Source organism: Mesitornis unicolor, unplaced genomic scaffold, assembly GCF_000695765.1.
Source record: "Mesitornis unicolor isolate BGI_N332 unplaced genomic scaffold, ASM69576v1 scaffold3925, whole genome shotgun sequence".
NCBI classification, from domain to species: Eukaryota; Metazoa; Chordata; class Aves; order Mesitornithiformes; family Mesitornithidae; genus Mesitornis; species Mesitornis unicolor.
The window spans coordinates 113586-132701 of record NW_010186030.1 but is presented as its reverse complement, the minus strand read 5'-3'; the positions used below and the strand labels follow the sequence as shown (position 1 = coordinate 132701).

Genomic DNA, 19116 nt, shown 5'->3' with positions numbered 1-19116 from the left:
GCTGTTCTCCAGAGCTTTTTTAAAAAATGGTTTTATTTTAATCTTGACTAAGGAAAGGTTACATTTCTATGGTTTTAGTCCCCTCTTACACATTCCATTCTTCTAACAGTAGCTGTGATTTCCATTTATAAATCACTCTTCACTAGTTCAAGTAGTGATTTTTTTAAAAAGCTTTTTTGTTCACCTGCTCTGCATAATACACCATTTGAAGCCATTTAATAACTGGCTATTTTTTCAATTGCTATCACTTAAATTAAAACAGTTAAATTGCCACTATTTTTTTTCTTGAATTGTTCATGGTTTGTTAAGCAAGAGAAGCTGCTCTGTCCTTTTCTTGTAAAACTAACCAAACAGTGGAGTTTAATTTTCAGAGTAGTGTATAATGTGATGAGATATCTTTTACATTTATTGAATATTGTATATCAGGATTTTTGATGATTTTTTTCCTCAGAAAACAAAATCAGAATAAAAAAATTGAACAACTTACTCTGACCAGAAAAATTCAACCCCAAAACCATTCCTGCAGTGGAATGCTGAACTTTAAAAGTTGCTTTTATATTGTGATGTAGGGATGCAGCTGAGTTAAAAAGAATGATATGACTAAGGTACATAATCTATGAAACTTGAAGTACAGACATAAAAAAGTGTTATTTTGTGAAATTCATATGAATTGTAATAAATGTTAGAAAAAGACAAAATTTTAGAAATCTTTCATGTACATAGCTAGAAACAGAGACAGATCTGGGGGTGTGATGGATTTCTGCTTTGCATTTGTTGGACTAGTGTGTAGCTCCTGCTTTTCTGAGAATGAGATTCTGGGAATTTAATCCTAGATGCCAGAGTGACATTTTCGAGGTTCAGCACTGCCTCCTCTGCAACATTAGCCCCGCAACTCTGGAAACTGGTGAGAGAAATGTGCTTTCTGAGGAAGGATTTTCCATCCAGCTTGACTGACTCCCTCTATGTAATAGCTAGGGACTGACCAGAAGATAATCCTAAACCATAGATTCGCTGTTTGCCTTCCTGTCAGTTGGAGTTTGGCACTGATGCTAGCTATTATGTAGGCAGTTACCTGTTTAGAAAAATATTCTAAATTTTTTTGTTTGGGCATATAGATGTAAACAGCAATCAATCAATCAGTCTGTGGCAGAACAGGATGACAGATAGGCGTTGTCTACTTTCAGTAGCAAAGCACATCAAACAAACCAAAGGTTGTTCTCTAATATCTTGTTCTCCAAGAAGAACGTGTTTGTGAAGAGGAGTTTCTAAAAAAGATCAAAACAAAACCAGTTTTTCCCCAGCACCAATACCAAAAGCCCTGAAAGTTTAGGAACATATGTGGTCAATGCTCGTCAGAAATAGCTATTGGAAATTAAACATATCGACTCCAGCTCCGTTAATAGGACTATGAGGAAATCTGGAATTTATCTTTCTAGATCAGGATAGGTTTGTCCTAGTAGGTTAGGTGAGGTGCCTTGAGGATCTGGTCAGAGGGAAGAAATAACTGTGAATCTTCAAGAATTTGGGGCGCTTCATTTCAGTTCTGAGTTTGTAAATTGTCTACTGACAATCTCCACAGCAGAAGTATCTCAAAGCACTATTACCAACAGACTGTCTTAATGATGAGTAAAATATAGGCTAATGTTTGGTGAAATCTAAAAGGAATGCAAGGATGATGAAATTCAGGATTGTGGGGTGCTCAGGGTTTCTGTGTTGATTAGGTGTGCATGTCTTCTGCCTGGTAAAGCTCATCTAGGCATCCATTTGTCTGACTGAAAAAAAGAGCTAAACTATGCTGCATTTAACTTGTATTTAACTTTTGATCTGTATCCTGGCTAATGAGTACTGTCTGCAAAAGCTGCAAGAAAGTGGTGGCGGAGAGAGGAGGTGTATGGGATTATTTCTCAAGGAAAGCAGTGCAAGTTGTTCTGAAGCGTGCCTTAAACTTTGCATTTAAGTAAGTATCGCCTTTAGCTCTTCAGCCTTGCGTTGAGATGGATTAAAGAGAGGGAGTCCCTTCCTTAATTCATTCTAGGTCCCAGAACGTACCCAACAAATGAGGAGAGTTTGGGGCTTCAGAAGCCACCATGTTCTGTTTCCCTGAAATAAAATATGTCACACTAGAGAGAGGAGCTTTTCAGATTTTCAGTGCTACAAGCCCTTTTCAATTTTTTTTGTAGTTCTGAATTAACCGACTGTTACGAAACATGTAGCTCTGAGATTAATATCTGTGTTCAGGCACTTGTGCTACACTTAAGCTCTTGCTAGAGTTGGTGGATTGACACCCCCATCTCACAACAAGGAATTCCATTCTCCTTTCTGTCTTGACAGTTGTTCGTACAGATGCAGCAGCAGATTAAGATGCTTCTCTGAATAATTTCTAAATGCAGAACACTTGGGTACAAGATGATTTACATAAATGCACTAGAGTCAGAACCGAAAGACTGTATTGTAAAGCATTTCTGTCCATTTTATCTCTATTTTTGCAGATCTTGAACAGTTATGTGTTCTCAGTCTGGTGTATGAAGAAGCAAGGGAGTTCAGTCATTGCTCTTCAAGAAGCCTAACAGCATGACATGCTGCTTGAATGACCATGCAGAAATGATTCATGAGTAAATAGTTCCTGAAAAGATTTATTAAGAGCCAGCATTTGTTCAGTGAGAGATTTACCCTAAATGATGTTACCGACACAGTCTATACCAACTGTCCATTTTGATCTATGGGCAATGCAAGACTATTCTGCGGTAGATCGTTTTAGATTGATTGCAATGAACTCCGATCTCCTTTATGTTCTTCTATCTGTTCCCTCGATTCCTAGAGTGATGTGCAAGGTTTGACAGGACACTATTAAAGCTTTTCCCTGACAAAGGATGTTCTAGCTGTCAGTCCTTTTGCAGGTACCCATTTCAGCTTGTCTGATTCACATTCTGATCAGATGTGTTTCTGATGCATACTGAGAACCCAGCTTACTGCACCTGATGGCTTGAGTGTTGGGTGGCTGAGCACTGCTGCTGAGGGAATTGCCTCTTGCTTTGAAAGTTCTTATACCTAGCAGAAATATATCTGCAGGGAAGAACCACTCTTCTGAATGGGAAACCTTTTCTATTTAGGTATTTTCATGCCATTCTAGGCTCTCCTTAAGATTTTCATAATGAAAATCCCTGACTTTGTACTTCCAAAGAAGCATGTGAGCCTAACATCTCTCACTATCATGGTGCATCTACCAGAAATGTGAATGGCTCCTACTCAGGTACGTTATGCTAGGTCTCCTCATTTCCAGAGCTGTCCGAGTTCCTCTTCATGCTTTCCTGCCACTTACCTCTTGAACTCCCTTAAGGGGGTATTACATTGCCTCTTCAAGGTCGCAGAAAGCTCCTTTAGAACTTAATGCAATGTGCTGTTCTGCTTTGCTGTCAAAGGTGCTGCTGTCATTTCAGCCTGAGAGTAATTGCCAGAACATTTTGATCAGAGGTTTTTTTATGTTCTTTCACAGGGACAATGATTTCTGCAGCCATATTCTAAATTTATCCTGAAATTCCAGTAACACATTTGATATGCCTGTCTTCCCAAAACATACTCTGCATAAGAGACTTGACATATCCAGAAATGAACATTTTCAAGTCTGTTCCTTTGTGAAGTGTAGCCAATATTTTATGGCAGAGAGCTGAGAAGATAACATGTATTATGTCAAAAAGCCACAGGTTTGAAAAGGCTTAGTTGAGTCTCACTGGTGGTGGCTGCTGTAGTAAATTTTTTTTACACATGGATTTCTATTTTGTCCCTCCTTGCACTTCAAAGAAAACAAGAAAAGTTATGAAGATGGAAGGGATGCATATCTTCCATTTGGCAAGAACTTGCTTTGATTGTGGGAACTTCATGGTCTAGTCTTGCAAGATAGACTTAAAATGTTTGCTACCATTGTGGATGACTGCTGTGCGTTGATAACTCTAAAAAAGACCGTACTTCTTGCTTCAAAAAGGGACAATGAATGATGTTGGGTTTTTTTTCTATATATATATTCTATATATAGCTCTGCACAAATTATAGTCCTCTACAGTGGCTGATGGTGTACCTGGGTACTGTTCTTGTTTCCACTGTCATTTTAGGCTTTTTGGATTTTGGGCCTATTGAGTATGAAAATCTGCAGTTGTTCCTTATTGTGGCTTAAAACAAGAAAACCACGTGCAAATGCTTTTCCAGGAAACTTGTCTTACTATCCCTGAAGAATTGATAATATGGCAAGTGTGAGAAGATGCAATGCTTACAATTATGTATAGGATAGAAAGCAGTTAGGAAGGAATATTGGAGAGACTGAACAAGTAAAACAAGAATGGAAGTGTTACCATGACATAGCCAAATTGATCCTATCTTCTTGTGAAACGGTGGGATGAGATGTTGGGCATACAGGGTCTCTGCACTCTGTAGTCATCTTCCTAAGATGACTTTTGCCTTGCAAGTTTACCATCTAATCAGCACAAGGAAAATTATAAACAGGCTGGCAAAGCCTTATCCTGCACAGTGCGACTGAGAGGCAGCAGCTAGCTTTTGCTGTTGGTTAGCTCCCTGTCTTGGTTGAACATTGTGTAAAGATTTCATTGGCAAGGAGTTTCCATGTGTCACAGTACAGCCATATGTTATTTATGAGATCCTGAATGTCACATGGTCCATTATTTGACAGGGTCAAGTCCTTCATGCGGTCTTCTCACGTTTGTGGCCCTATCTGGTCATCTGATGCTTTTCTTGCTCGAGAAAATGTCTTTAAAAAGCCACCAAATAAAACACCAGTAAATTTTAGTGTTTTCATATTGCTGGTGAGCCATTTTCCAGGTTTTGTAATTAAGTCTGATTGGGCTAGCAAATATTATATTTCCTCAGCTGAGCAGCCGAATATTGAGCTCTTGATATCTTATCTGGACAATAACTCAATTTCTGGAGGCGTACGTTTGGGAAGAGCACTCACTGCTGTGAGTCATCAGTCCATGGTCTCTGAGCATTGGTTAACTCATGAGATCTTCCACTGTTGCTTGCAGGTAAATTGCCACTATGCCATGTTCCAGATTGACAAGAAGAACAAAGTGTTGTGTTGCTGTGGGCAAGCAGAAGTTGAAAAGCTTACTGTTTTCTATTAAAACAGTTATTTGAAATACTTGCAATTTACATATCACAGCCTACCTTGCATTTGTTTCTTTAGTCCTCAGCAGTCACAAGCTTGAAGTATTCAAAAAGCTTTAAAGATCACACCTGCTCAGTATTTGATACCCTTAAATGAGAGGTGTAGGATTTATGCATACAGATGCAGTTATTAAAAATATTTTGGTCAAAATAATCGTGGGACCCATACGTGTATGCATTGAGATTTCTGCTGCAATCTCTCCACACCAACTAATATAGGAGAAGGTTTGCATTTGTATGTGTGTGGGAGGATTGACAAGGGAAGGGAGATGTGGATAAAGTAGTCAACAGCTTTCTTGTGCATCAGTTTTTCATGTAGTACTCTTTCATTATCAGCTATTTTTCCTTTTTAGAGCACAGTGTTGCTGTGCTGAGCACCTTTTATCTTGGATTGATTCCTTGTATCAGCTAATGCAAAGATACATTTGCTGACCTCCCTAAAAGAGGTGGCTAATAAGAATATGTTTTTGCAGAAAAGCTCCTAATCTATTAACGAAATGAGTCATGTTTCATATAGATACTATTAATTTGAAAATATGAGACATTTATATGTATCTAAATGTTTAAATTCTCCTTCCATCAAGTACCATAATGATTCCAAATTACTTCCATGGGATGAGAGATTCACAGAAACCAAATTTGGCTCTTAAGCACCTATTCCATGGACGCAGTGTTTAGAAGTAATCTGTACCATGGATGAAATCGGGTGTGTTGCACACATGTGCAGAATCACATAAGATCCAGTTCTACAAGTTCTGTCATGACTGGCCTGGCTACGGATCACTCTGGTGTTCGTGTGTTGGTTTTGTTGTTTTGTTTTTTGTACAGAAAAGGGAGAGGAGGATCCATTTTATCTGTGACAAAAGAAGTTTATGCTTGCCAGACAGGGGAGACAGAAACTGTAAAGGATTATCTTATTGCAGTGTGTGAAACTGTGTATGTGCAAGGGCTCTTGTTTCTTTAGCAGCATAAGAGCAAATAATCAAAGCTCATATTTGTATATAAATAAAACATGATAGTTAAGTACTGTAATGCTAACCCAATTTGCACAGCCTAGTGGGAAAGGGAGGTTAAAACAGTATGGAAATTAGCAATTTTGATGAGAGATTCTGAACATTTGCCCTAATCCCAAAATGCCTGTTCTCAAGAGAGATGAGGGGCACTTAAAAGAATCCAGTTTCTGCACTCTAGGATCGTAGCATGCCTACACTCAAAGCATGTGAATTGTAGAGGCTAGGAAGATTTGCATGAGCAAAAGCTTTTGAAGCACGCTAAGCTACTAACGTAGATGTACCTTTGGAAATTTAGACACATGATGACTGGGACTAACTGGTGTGGTTTCAAAAATAATTTTCTTTTGTCTGCTGTTGCCTGCTAGACCATTTGTGATCCCTGCCACAGAGCTCAAATAAGTTCATCCCTTAGGAAGCCCGAAGACTGTCAGAATTATATTCATAGTTCAAAAACTGATAGATGACTGATGGTTTTGGGAAGTTTATTAGGTTTACCTGCACTTAATCAGGATTTTTATTCTTATCACACAAGCAAGTGAGCAAATTCCTTCAGGTATAGAAACTGCCCATATACATGCTTTTATTCCTCAAAAATATAAATAGCTTACATTTTTTTCTTCATAAAAGAAGCTGTTTCATGTTTACCATAGGTAAAATCCTTCATATAGACATTTATTACTGAATAACTGGTGTTATTTATTCTCTTTTACCTCACAGCCTTTTTTATGCATGTACCTGTACACTTAGTATGAGGTGATTGCATTGCAATTCTGGTTCTCCTGTGGCTGCAGGTTTATTAGGTTGTTTCTGATCTGCTTACTTCAGGAGTTTAAATTCATTCCTACTGGTTTGCTTGTAGGTGTTTTTGTACAGACAGGGATGAAGGAATTAGGCTGCTGCACACTGCCCCCCTAAACCAAATGAGTCATTTTGTGTGAGTCTGGTTCAGCTGACAATTGTATTACTGACAACTTAAGCTCTTTAACGCTTTTTTACCATCTTGCCCTTCTGCTGTCTCAGAGATAATGGAACATATAGTTCCCTTTAAGATGCAAGTCTCTTTCTTTGTCTCTCCCAAATTAAATCCTAATAAAATCGTAGGTGAATTTTGTATCTAAGCCCATCGTCATAAGAATGACCCATTCATTTCCATTCAAATAAGGTTTTTGAAGCCCCTGATCCATCTTGCAGGGAATATGTAGAATTTCTGGAATCAGCAAGTTCTGTTTCATCGCAGCCCTGCTGGACACCTGACATGAGCCCTTTTTTCAGTTCCTTTGCGTGGGCTGCAGCTGAATGTCAGCAGGGACTCCCTCACACAGCCAGGCCTTTGCTTCTGCCGTGCATTCAGCACAATCTATTTCCCAGAAACCCTGCCAAAAGGTTAACTCTTTGAGAATGGGAGAAAATGATTTCCCATCATGACCAAATCCTCTGCTAGTATTTGGCATGGGATCTCTTTTGAGCTTAATGTGGTTCATCCTCTTGCAAATGTTTGAAACGCTTTCTTTGTGAAGACCATGAGAAGAATTGCCATAATGCAAAAGTTCGGGATTGTGCATGATGATTTGCTGGCAAGAAAAGCACGTGTGAGTTCTGTTGTTTTCTGGTGCTGTTCTTTTGAGGGTAGACCTTTCTGAATTGTCCTTCTGACATTAAAAATATCATAATTATTGTATCTTTCCAGAGTAGTAGCATTGTAGTCATGATGATCTAAAGAGAAAAGTCAGGCAGTGTCTGTAGGTACTACAAGTACATCTGTATCAGACCTGAAAGGGCTTTTGTAGCTGAAATCTTCTCTCTTCTTGCCAACTTGAAAAATAGTTGGCTGAATAAGAGATCAGCTGTAAACTATTTTCTTCAGAAACCTGGTTTTTGGTCGATTAACACATTACATCTATCTCTAAGTTTTCTGCATTTCTGGGTTGCATCTTGAAAAGTAAATACAGAAATATGCGCTATGTTTTAAAAATTGAAACCTCTCCTATGTCTTTCCATGCACTGTTTTCTACATGAAGAACAGCTTGATCACTGAGCAGATTTGCAGAAAACTGCCAAACACATGTACATCATAAAGCTGTCATTCAGTACAGGATGTACTGGTGTTTTGGGTTACAGTAGAAGTAATCAGGAAATTCTCAGTAGCTAAGTTTGTCAATAATATTTTTATAAGAAACTTATTGAATCTGCTAATTTCAGCAAAACTTTTGTTAGGAAGAAAAAATCTTCCTTCTGGAGTGGAATTTCCGATTAAAAATTAGAGAAGAGTGAGATGAGTTCAACCCTGAGCAGGAAATAGACTTGGTCAGGGATGCTTACTGGAAGATGCTAAGAGTCCTCTTGACTAATTCAGGCGAAGACCTTGAGCTGAAATTAATCTTCTCTTTATGGCACTGGGATGTGAGAGATGTAGGTTTAATATCCGATACTCAGATATTTGTACAGAATCTCTCTCAGTCCCTTCTCTAAGAATATCTTCTTAGAGATCCGCCCAAGGAGAGTTCGTTGTCTGCTGACTAGAGCCTCACTGGGGATGCGTGAAGATGATGAGTAAGAGCTGGAACCTTTATCTCTGCACCACTAAGTGTTCTAGTAGGACCTCTCTTTTTCTCCCCATCCTCTCCATTGCCCCATATTCTCTTGAGTCTTCAATGTTCTCCCAGTGTAAGAGGAAACATTTTTAAAAATCATTGAGTGTCGCAGAATGTAACAGTGCTTCCCACCACATTGTGACACATTTCTGTGACACAGTGTCATATAATTGTGTGTTATGTTTTCCCTTGTTGCTGAGAAAGAGCAGGTGGTTCTCTTCTTTTTGCTGATTGTTGACAGACATCTCTTGAACGTACTGAATTTTTTCTTGGAATTTCAAAAATTAAAGTAATTTCCCTGGTTAACCTCCTTAGAATTAAATCCAGAAGATTAAGGAGAGGTACAGAAATGTTGAGTGCCTGGGTGCCTTGCCTCTGTTGCAGAACCCGCAGCTCTAATTTAGACACTTAGGCTTCTTGAATAAAGTATGGAATGAGTTATGTATCTGATTACAGCAGTTACAAAGACATTATCTGTAGTGTGTATAGTCTAAACCAGGCAACCAAAAACAGACGGACAAGTGCATATTGGAATCTTAAACACCTACTGCTTGGTAGGTCAAGCTCTGTCTTGCAAAGATGAGTGTGGAAATCCTTTCTTTAAAAGCATGTCACAATTTAATCCATTCTTTCAAAATCATGCTAGTAGCATGGGTGCCTCCTTTTGATCTAAAATGTCGAGTTAGAATACAGGTCTTTGCTGTAGAGTATCAAATTCCTTTTTCTTCTTGACTGTGTTAAAATGCACATCTCTGACTTGCTTTGGAATGGTAAGATGATAAACATTTAAGTTAATTGGAAGTACTGCTGTTCAGGTCTTTATGTTCTTAAGTGTTTACCAATTAGAACAAGAAGCTATGCTCTCTTTAGTGTTTTCTGTCAGGTCTACCGAATCTTTAAATGTTTCATGCAAAATGGAAAAGCTTCAGCAGGGAGAAACAAAACAAAAAGAGCAGCCAGGTTCCCAAACCCACCAGTATAGCAATAGATACGTTGCATTATCCTAGGACTGCAACAACAGGACTGCTTTGTGAACCAGACAGAAGGAACTCCTGTATCATTGGCTGTAGTCGTACTGTACATTGGTAACTCATCTAACCAATCTGCCAAGGTGTGGGACACATGAGTTTGAATCCCATTGGGTGGAAGCGAAGTCTGAATCATGTTCTGCTACTTACAGACGTAAATATTGTGCTGCTGGATGATGTCCCTGCATAGAGGCCAGTTAACAAACTTTAAGTTGCCCCACGGAAGTAATTCAAGCAGAGGAACACCTGGTAAGAGGTTATGTTTGCACCTTGCCTTTTTAGGGTTTAGGTTTGAGTTGGGCCTGAAAAGGACTGACTCTGTCAAGAGAAAAGTAAATTGGGCATAACAAGCAAGAGACTTACTAGAGAACTGTGCTCACAAAAATATCTTTGTGATTTGCAGGTGTAGTTATAATTTGCAGTAAGGCTTAAAGACCAGTTTTCATTGCCTGGAAAAAACCAGAGAATCGTCAAGGTCTGAAATAAGAGCAATAATAAGCAAATAAGCTTCAAGCAAAGTACAATTTCAGCATAATTGCTTTTACTTTAATTGTATTACCTTTACTGAACTATTTAAGAAAAGCCTGGTTGGTACTTGTTCAGCAGAGTGTGATGTAATGAAGATCAGTGGTATTAAAAGTTTTTTACTTGTTTGTTTCTAGATAAGATGAGTTCAACAGTACTTTTTCAAGTTTGATTGAGGTCTCAAGTCAGGTCCTAGAGATAGGATTAAGCATCAGTGGCTAGTATGGCATGAACTTGGAAAATATTTTGCCTTTCTGGGATAGTCATGGATTCAAAAGTGAAGCCTAAGAAGTGGCTGAGGAGCTGCTAAGACTTGCCTGCTCCTTCAGAGGGCAAAGAATGTATTCTTTGCAACTATATAGAAGACAAGCTACGTTAACTGAAAAAGTCGTTCATTTATGATGCCAACTATTTAAGTGTATTGTTCCATTATTCTGAATATAGTAATTTTGGAAAGCAGAGAAAAAGACCTCATTTTGCATACATCTTGTGTGTTGGAAAGGAGTGGGTGTCAAAAGCATAGAACAATTTTCCATGGAATATTTTGCAGTTACCTTGCACATAGTGAAGTTTGTTCCCAGCTGAGCAGTTCAGAGAACAGTGATAGTAATTCATAAGCTCAGTGCTAACCCTTTCTTTCACCCCCCACTCTTCGTTTTTCCTGGGAAACTGAATTTAAGGGAGTTTCTGACCATTTATATCGGTGTTCCAAACTCTCTTGTCCTTACTTAACAGACTGATGTAAATACTGTTACTCACTGGTATTTTTTTTTCTCATCCTGTTTCTGAATCATATAATAGATTTCAGTCCTTTGACCCAAAAGTTTCGTGGAGGCTTTTCCATCTTTTGAGGAGACAGTTTCTGTGTGTCTGAGGCACAGTTTGCCTCTGTAACCTGTAATGAGATTTCACAGCAGATCAAATGGTAAAAATGCAGGAGTTTGGTTGTGGTGATTTAGTCCATTGATGTTTATAAATAACCCAAGTTTGATTCTGAGACAACACTGAGTAGAGGAAGTAATTTCATTTGGTAGATGATGCGGTTGTTCAGAAGCAGCTCTTTTCTCGCCTGGGAGAAAGGAAGTGCTGAAGAGGCAGTATGTGGAGAGGCAGGTGGAAGCATGTGGGAATGTGTCTGTTAGCTGGAGGAACAACACACAGCTGGGCTGGGGATAAGTAGGGCTTCTCAAATACAAATGGAAATAACTCGTATGTGGAATTATAGAGTTATATCTAGTGGGGGTTATTGTTTAACAAAATTTAAGGATATTCTCTTACTACTGCTGTTGTAGTCCTACTGACTTCATTGGTGTTGGATAGGTACAGATGAGGCAATCCTTTTCATGGGTGCAGTAGGTTTTCTTCATATTGACTCCCTTGAGAGATTTCTTTTCTTCTCTTACACTGCTAAATGCTGACTTAAAAATAAATCTGAGTATCCACCAATATATAAACACAATGTACCTTTTAGAGCAGAGTGATTAATTATCTCCTCCCATAATATACCTGTGCTGTGGTATCACACAGGTTCTGTAAACTAAATTGTAGTTTGAGATTAACAGAATTACTAACTGCCAAATATTGTGTTATTGAAATAGAAGAAAAGGCAATTACAGCATCTTAAATCAGTCGTGAAGCTATGCATTTAAGTTGATTTCAGTTTATGCTGATACCAGAAAGGGATGGTTCCATGCCCCTTGACTGCATGTTCCCACCCCTACTTTGCACCAGGGTCAGCGTTGGTGTAGTCACACTGTCGACTGGATCAAAGATCTGGCTGGAAAGACATTTTATTTGGTTTTGATGGAGCTGGTTTTCAGGCAGGTGTGGACTTAGTTGAGCTGATTGTGAAACAGCACCTTTAGTTTTGAAAGGCTCTTCTTAGGCCAGAATACAAAAAGAAGGGGAAATACTCAGCCTAAAGTACTGACCTGTGTGAAGAAAATGGGGTTGGACTGCCTTTATACAGCATTCTGTACAACCAAGCTAACTGTTCATGTTTCAAAAACATTAACAGTTCTGCATCTTCTGTCTGCGTTTGTAGAATCACACGACAGGTAGGTTGGAAGAGCCCTCTGGAAGTTAGCTGGTCCAACCCCCCTGCTGAAGTGGGGCCACCTAAAGTCAGTTGCCCAGGACCATTTCCAGACAGCTTTTGAATATCTCCAAGGAATTTTACATAACGTTTGTGATAAATATATTCTTGAAGTAATACTTCAACCCACATCTTTTTAAATCTCCTCTTTTGAGAAATACTTGAGTGAAATGAAGTACTTGGATTTATGTCAAACATAGTAATTTGGCACCATCTTTACATTATAGGCCTTAAGTGTGTGTCTCCTGCATCAGGCTCGATAATAGATTATAACTCGTATTAAGTAACTAGGACTTTAGTCCAAGTGAATACTGGAAGAAGCTATACTGCACACACTTGATTTTTTCTCATATAAAGGTAGACCCCAGGGATCAGTCCATCTGACTTGTTCACATTCAGACTAAATTGTAAGCATGTCTGCCACTCTTAAGGGTGTAGAAATGTATCAGTTGATGCATCTCATCCCTGGTAATCAGATCTTTGTTCAGTGTGTTAATTCTTCGTTATTCACCTAATACTTCTGTCTTTCTGAGAAGAAAAAAAAAGTTTATCTAAATATGAAGTGAGGACTTCTTTCTAGGCAAGCTTCTGCTAAATTATTCCACTATATTAACCCACTGTATCTGTGGTCATTGAGACAGGATTAATTCTCTTGCACAACCTCAAATTACTGCTAATTGTTTGATTGACTTCACATTTCTCTTTGTAGGGTGGCAATTTCTGTTCTGTAGTAAAATCCTCACACATAAAATTATGTGATATGACCCTTCTCCCCAGTCAGCATATATCCATTTTTCTATAGTTGTAGTTCTTCCTGACATACTGAAGTTCCTTCTGTAAGTTAACTGGGAAATCTGTGCTAAGTGTAGTGCTAGTACTGAATACCTTGGGAGTCTTCATGGCTGATTGCATTTTATTAGCTTGTATATAAATTCTAATAGTCATATGTCCCTCTGCTTTATCAAGACAGTAATTCTAGTCAAGGACTTATAATGCAGAGTTCTCCTATATGGTAGGGAAACATTTGGAAAAAGAAATATTTTAAGCTCTCCACTTACCAACAAATGCCTACTGATGTCTTCCCATTTGAAACAGTGACTCACTCAAGTTGGTGGAAGTGGGAGAATCACCCAAGTAAGAGGTTTCTAGTTGAAAACAACCACTGCCAGGCACAGAAGGACTTGACGTTTCTGTACTGTAATCCAGTTCCACCTCAATTCTGCCTTCAAAAAACAACGTTGGTGTGTCAGTGTTGAGATTTCCTCGGGGTTGGTTGTTCAGGAGGAATGCTGTGGCTCATACAGTTGTCTTTATTTCTCCAGTGGAGGGAATCCTCTGATTTTATTTATTTATTCTTTTAGCATATGCAGATGACTATCCAGGCTCTCCAAGATGAGCTTCGCATCCAGCGAGACCTGAACCAGTTGTTCCAGCAGGACAGCAGCACTAGAACCAGTGAGCCCTTTGTGGCAGAGCTGACAGAGGAAAACTTCCAGCGACTCCATGCAGAGCACGAACGCCAGGCCAAGGAACTTTTCCTGCTACGTAAAACCTTAGAAGAGATGGAACTGCGTATTGAGACGCAAAAACAGACCTTAAATGCGCGTGATGAGTCCATCAAAAAGCTGCTGGAGATGCTGCAGAGTAAAGGCCTGTCAGCAAAAGCCACTGAGGAAGACCACGAGCGAACAAGACGGTTGGCTGAGGCAGAGATGCACGTGCACCACTTGGAGAGCCTTCTTGAACAGAAGGAAAAAGAAAACAACATGCTGAGAGAGGTAAGTGACCAAATGCTGCGTTCATCTCCAATCTTAAGCTCTTCTCTGTCTCCTCTCTATTTCACAGCTGTAAGGAAAGAATCTTCCATCTTCTCTATCAGCTGTATTTTACATTGCAGACTTGCCAGAATGTGTCCCTGTTTTAAAACTTCCTTATGGCTGCCTGTGCATTAGGCCCCACTTTTCCCATAGTCTCCGTTTGAAGCTCTGGAGGTGAATTGTTACCCAGACTGTAAAATCCATTCTGCCATTGTGTTTAGTTTGCAAGAAAGTAGCTACCTGTATTAGAAGAAAGCTGAGAGAAATCTTTGCAGGAGTAATGGATGATTGCTCTACGGTTTCCATGGAAACAGTCTTCTTGCTGTGAAGGGTATTTGATAAAACTATTAGCTGCCCTGGATGCACAGGCAAAAAAAAAGATTACTTAAAGGGACACTACTGCACGCATAGTAACTCCTTCCACCCACCCTTCTGAAGATGGAAGAGTAAAAAAAAATTGGTTTACACCTTAACGAACAGTGGCAGGCATTCTTCACTATTAATGGTCCTAAACTAATTGTAATAAAATATAGGCTACATAAAATGTAAGTATCTTAGAAAAATAAAGGAAAGTAAATATATTCTTGTGTAGCCAGTGTCATTAAATTTCTTTATATTGTAAAATGCATTTTCCTCTTGTCAGTCAGCCCCCTAAACTATTCTAATATTAGCTTCTAACAGGCTAATAATTCAGCGTGTGTTGTGTATGTACACAGGTATGCATGTACATGCAGGTACTCACTAGCGATAAGATTTTCCGTAAAGATTATTTTACATATATCTGTATATCATATATGTGTTCTACATCTATCTGTAGATTGAATGCATGAATTGATGGCTGTGCATGTATGTGTAATACGTGTGTGTGAATCTAATGACCTGTTTTGGGCATTGTATGTCTACTTTGTGGTTCAGCATTTTTTTGAAAGCCTGATGCATACACAAGATTTAAGCCACCCCCCCTCTAAGAAAGTCTGGCACAAAGTTTTTTGATATGAGTGTGCGTAGCAAATAAATACTTCTTAATACCTCTTACTCATATGTTACTCATATGGCCTGACCCATTGGTACTTTTGCTCTTGCAAGCATTTATATAAGAAAGCTAGAGCTCATTACATTTCTGAGCCAGATTTAGGCCAGATTTATTTTTTTAGAGCAGTAATCTCTTGAGTGTCTAGAGTGAAGATAATATGATTCCAGAGTTTCTACACTACAGTTTTTCCTTTATTTAGCAACCAATGATCATTCTGTTCCAACTCTTGTATCTATTTCAGGAAGAGCCCCAAATGGCTTCCATTTGTTTCTGCTCTAAGTCCAGCAACATAAATGAAAAGCTGGCAGGAGCTGTGTAGTTGGAATGCAGTTACTTTTGTTTCTGCTACTGATGAGTAGATGTTGAGAGATAAGAATTCTTGTGTCATTCACACATATCTGGAAATCATCTATCATTTTAATCCTAGCCTTTATGGTAAAAGATTTCCTGGAGAAGGGGGAGACGACTCACTGACTTTCAAAGTGCAAATGCTGTTTATCTAACGTTTTAAAATTAATTACTCCCTGCTGTTCACCCAGCTCTAATGCATTGAGAAGGGTAAGCTGGATATATTGTAATTTGTAGCTCAAGCTGTTGATACAGTGTGGGTTCCAGCCTTGAAGCTGAGCACCCTACTAGCCTTGGAAACATAGTGCCATGTGCAGAGATGCCAAATTATCTCCTTATGGAAATGGGTCACATCAAGATGGGTTTTGTTAGCACCTGTGTGCTGTCCTTGAGCTCTGAGCTAGACTGACCTAACTGAACTCAGGCTTGTCTGCATGAAACTCAGGTCTCATGCCTGGAGAAAACCAGGGGATGGTGATGAACTGTAGCTGACCATATCTGACGCCCTGCGCACCGGTTGCTGTGCTCTGCAGGGTCTGGTTCAGAGTTGCTATCACTGTTCCACACTTGGAATTTGTCTCTGTGCAGAACCTCTTAGGTGTGTTTGCATGACCCTCTTCAGCTAATCTTCCGTTATGTGTCTGTCTGTATTTCCATAGTTTGACATGATTTTAGTCCTTTGCTACCCCAGATACTAACTATGGCATTTTTGAGCTGCCTTGAAGAAATCTTTCTACTTTCTTGATGGTTCTGTATCTAGAATTCCCAGTATTTTGAAAGGCATGCTAAACTCTTCTTTAAATACTACTGTTAAAGGAAGCATTAGTGTCTCAAAGGAGTTTGCATGTGCTTGGAAGGTCAGCATTTTTACATCATGTTCTAACACATTAGAAAAGCTGAGAAAAACTTTGAAAGCTGTTTTGACTATCCTATCTTAAGCAAGTTCTGAGATGTCAGAATCTACTAGTACTCTGACTTTACAAGTGTCTTAGACTTCTAGTAAAAAATTTGCTGTGAATAATAATAAAGATCTGCATCTTGAAACAAAAAGGTATCCCTCCATTTTTCAACTTTAAAGTCTACATATAGTTTGAAGTGTGATGTTCAGACTCGAGGTCATCAGATGGATTCTCAGACAGAAGTGTAGGTGCAGTGGCCAGCAGTCTGACCTTGAAAATTGAATGTGAATTCATTGATTTCTTTCAGCTGTCACTACTACTGTTACTGTACTAAAGATCACATTCATTTCCTAAGGAAAGGAAATTTTTGAGATCAGACTTGTGGTTCTGGTAAGATCATAACCAAGGAATAGCTGTACTGGTTCAGACCAACAATCCCTTTAGTCCAGCGTTCTGGAGTAATGGCCGTATGCAGACACCCAGGAAATGGTATGAACATGGCAAACATGATACTTCTCTGTATTGCTGTCCTATTTTCCAGCTATTTACAGCTGAGGGTTTTCTTGAACTCTCTGTGACTTGTCAGTTTAGTATCCTCCGTGGATCTGCCATCCAATTACACAGTCAGAGCCCATGTAAACTTTTGCAGCTGTAGCATCATTTTGTAAGTGGTTCTACAGGCCTCTCAATTGCAGGAAGAACCTGCCTTATTTGTTTTTGGATTTGAACCTGTCCCCCAGTAGCTGCATTGGCAGCCTCTTGCTCTTGCACTGGAAGAAACAGTTGAACTGGTGACTGCTATTGAGACTCTGTGCCACTCACAATTTTAGGTCATCTCCCTTCCAAGTTCTCTCTTTTTCCAGGTTGAAAAGTCCAATTCTACTTAAGTGTTCCTCATATGGAAGATACTGCATATATTTGATCATCTCCTAGAGCAGTGTGTCAGTCTCCCATATCCAGGTTATGAAATGATTTCTCCTGCAGATAGTGGGAGGTATCTCTATAAGTAATTGGACTCCCTTGGGTTTTTCCCAAATGTCCTGAATTCCAGGGGATTCAAGCAGTCTTTCCATACAAGTCCATAGGAGAGATCCTTAGTCCATCATAGGACGTATTTGGCAACTCACTGATACAGAGGACAGTCTCTTAGTAACACAAAATAATGAAAAATTAAATGTCTCATTGAACATCTGAACGCAGACATAGATCTGGATGCCCTGACGTCAGCAGATGACAGTGTGGCTGCATCACATTCCTCTACCCTAGAAAACAAGCTTTAACTTCATAGCTTATAAAAAGATGGATGCTATTTTGAACACCCCTTCTTAGGCCTTAGTGAAAATTATTCATATTATTGTTGGTATTCTAGACTTAACTTTCAGAAACAACATTATTATCATACCAGCAAGAAATACTTGATGAAATCCAGCAGCTGGACAACAGCTTCCAGAATAGCTCCCAAGTTACGTTAGCTGCCACCTTATTGTTCCAGACTCACCTGCTGCAGAATTATCAGTGATGGCGGTGACAGCACACAGCTCTAAAGATAACGAAGCCTGCTGTGCTCTTTTGACAACCTCCCTGCTCACCACCCCTAAAATGCTAGATATGCTGAGTAGAAGTATGTTTTTCTCAGCTACACGGAGTACTAGATACACCAAATATCAGTGCAACTTATGACATGGATACATCACTTCGTATGTGTATGATGTATCCACTTTGGTGTTGTAGACACTTGGAATACTTTGGGCAAACTATGATTTGTAGGAATAATTCCACATCGTTACACCAACTCGGTTTAACCTTTCCCTTTTGAATTGTTCATTACTATCTGTCTTTACGAATATATAGCTGAAGAAAGAACGAAAATCATAGACCTCGAGCATCACAGTCAATAAAGAGGTAGCTTCTTGAGAGTTCTTGGAGAAAAAAAGTTTAGGCCAAGTTTCTCACCTGTCTAGAAGAAAAGATGAAAATGAAACTATCTGTATTGGTTCTACCCAGGGAGGACAAAAAGATGCTGCTAATTGTCTATTATTGTCAGACATTTGCCAAACAACTTTGTCCCATTTTCTTACTCCATCATAAGGGATATCAGCACAGACTTTACAACAGTAGTTAGGCTGATGTCCTGTTTGTGTCTGGGTTGCTACTGGACATACATACTCTGCAAGCCCAATACATCTTTGTCCACAGCAGTGCTATGGCATATACTAAATGCAGTCTCCAGGATATACTGACACATCACTGCATCTCTCCTGCTCAGGTGGAGATACCCTTTGATGTCTTAAATTGTAAGAACTAAGGACAATGTATGATGGGAAGTTCCCAAATGTGTTCTCTTCTTTTCATTGGTCACTCTGCTTATTGGTGTCTACCTGATGCACCTATGAAGCTGACAATCTCATCATCCCCTGTATAACATATATTCAGAGTCCTGGTAATATACCTGGCCCTAACCATTGGCTTTTAATTAAAAGATGCAATAGAAATCATGCACAGTGCTAGTTCTTCTTCCTTCATAACAGTTTTACCATGTGTTTATAATGATGTGTAAGTCCTGCAGGTGACTTGTGTTGGGCTGTATGTGGGTGT

At 39.2% G+C, this 19116-nt stretch overlaps 1 protein-coding gene across 1 annotated transcript in view; it reads left to right on the top strand.

Annotated features, from left to right (window-relative positions):
• The window catches only part of ERC1 (ELKS/RAB6-interacting/CAST family member 1), a gene marked incomplete at its 3' end in the record, with an annotated part of 160902 nt that overhangs the window by 36115 nt on the left and 105671 nt on the right, over window positions 1–19116 (top strand). Inside the window, exon 2 of the mRNA XM_010185010.1 lies at window positions 13786–14202. Coding sequence (XP_010183312.1) covers window positions 13786–14202 — 417 coding nt within the window. The remainder of the gene's footprint in view (window positions 1–13785; window positions 14203–19116) is intronic.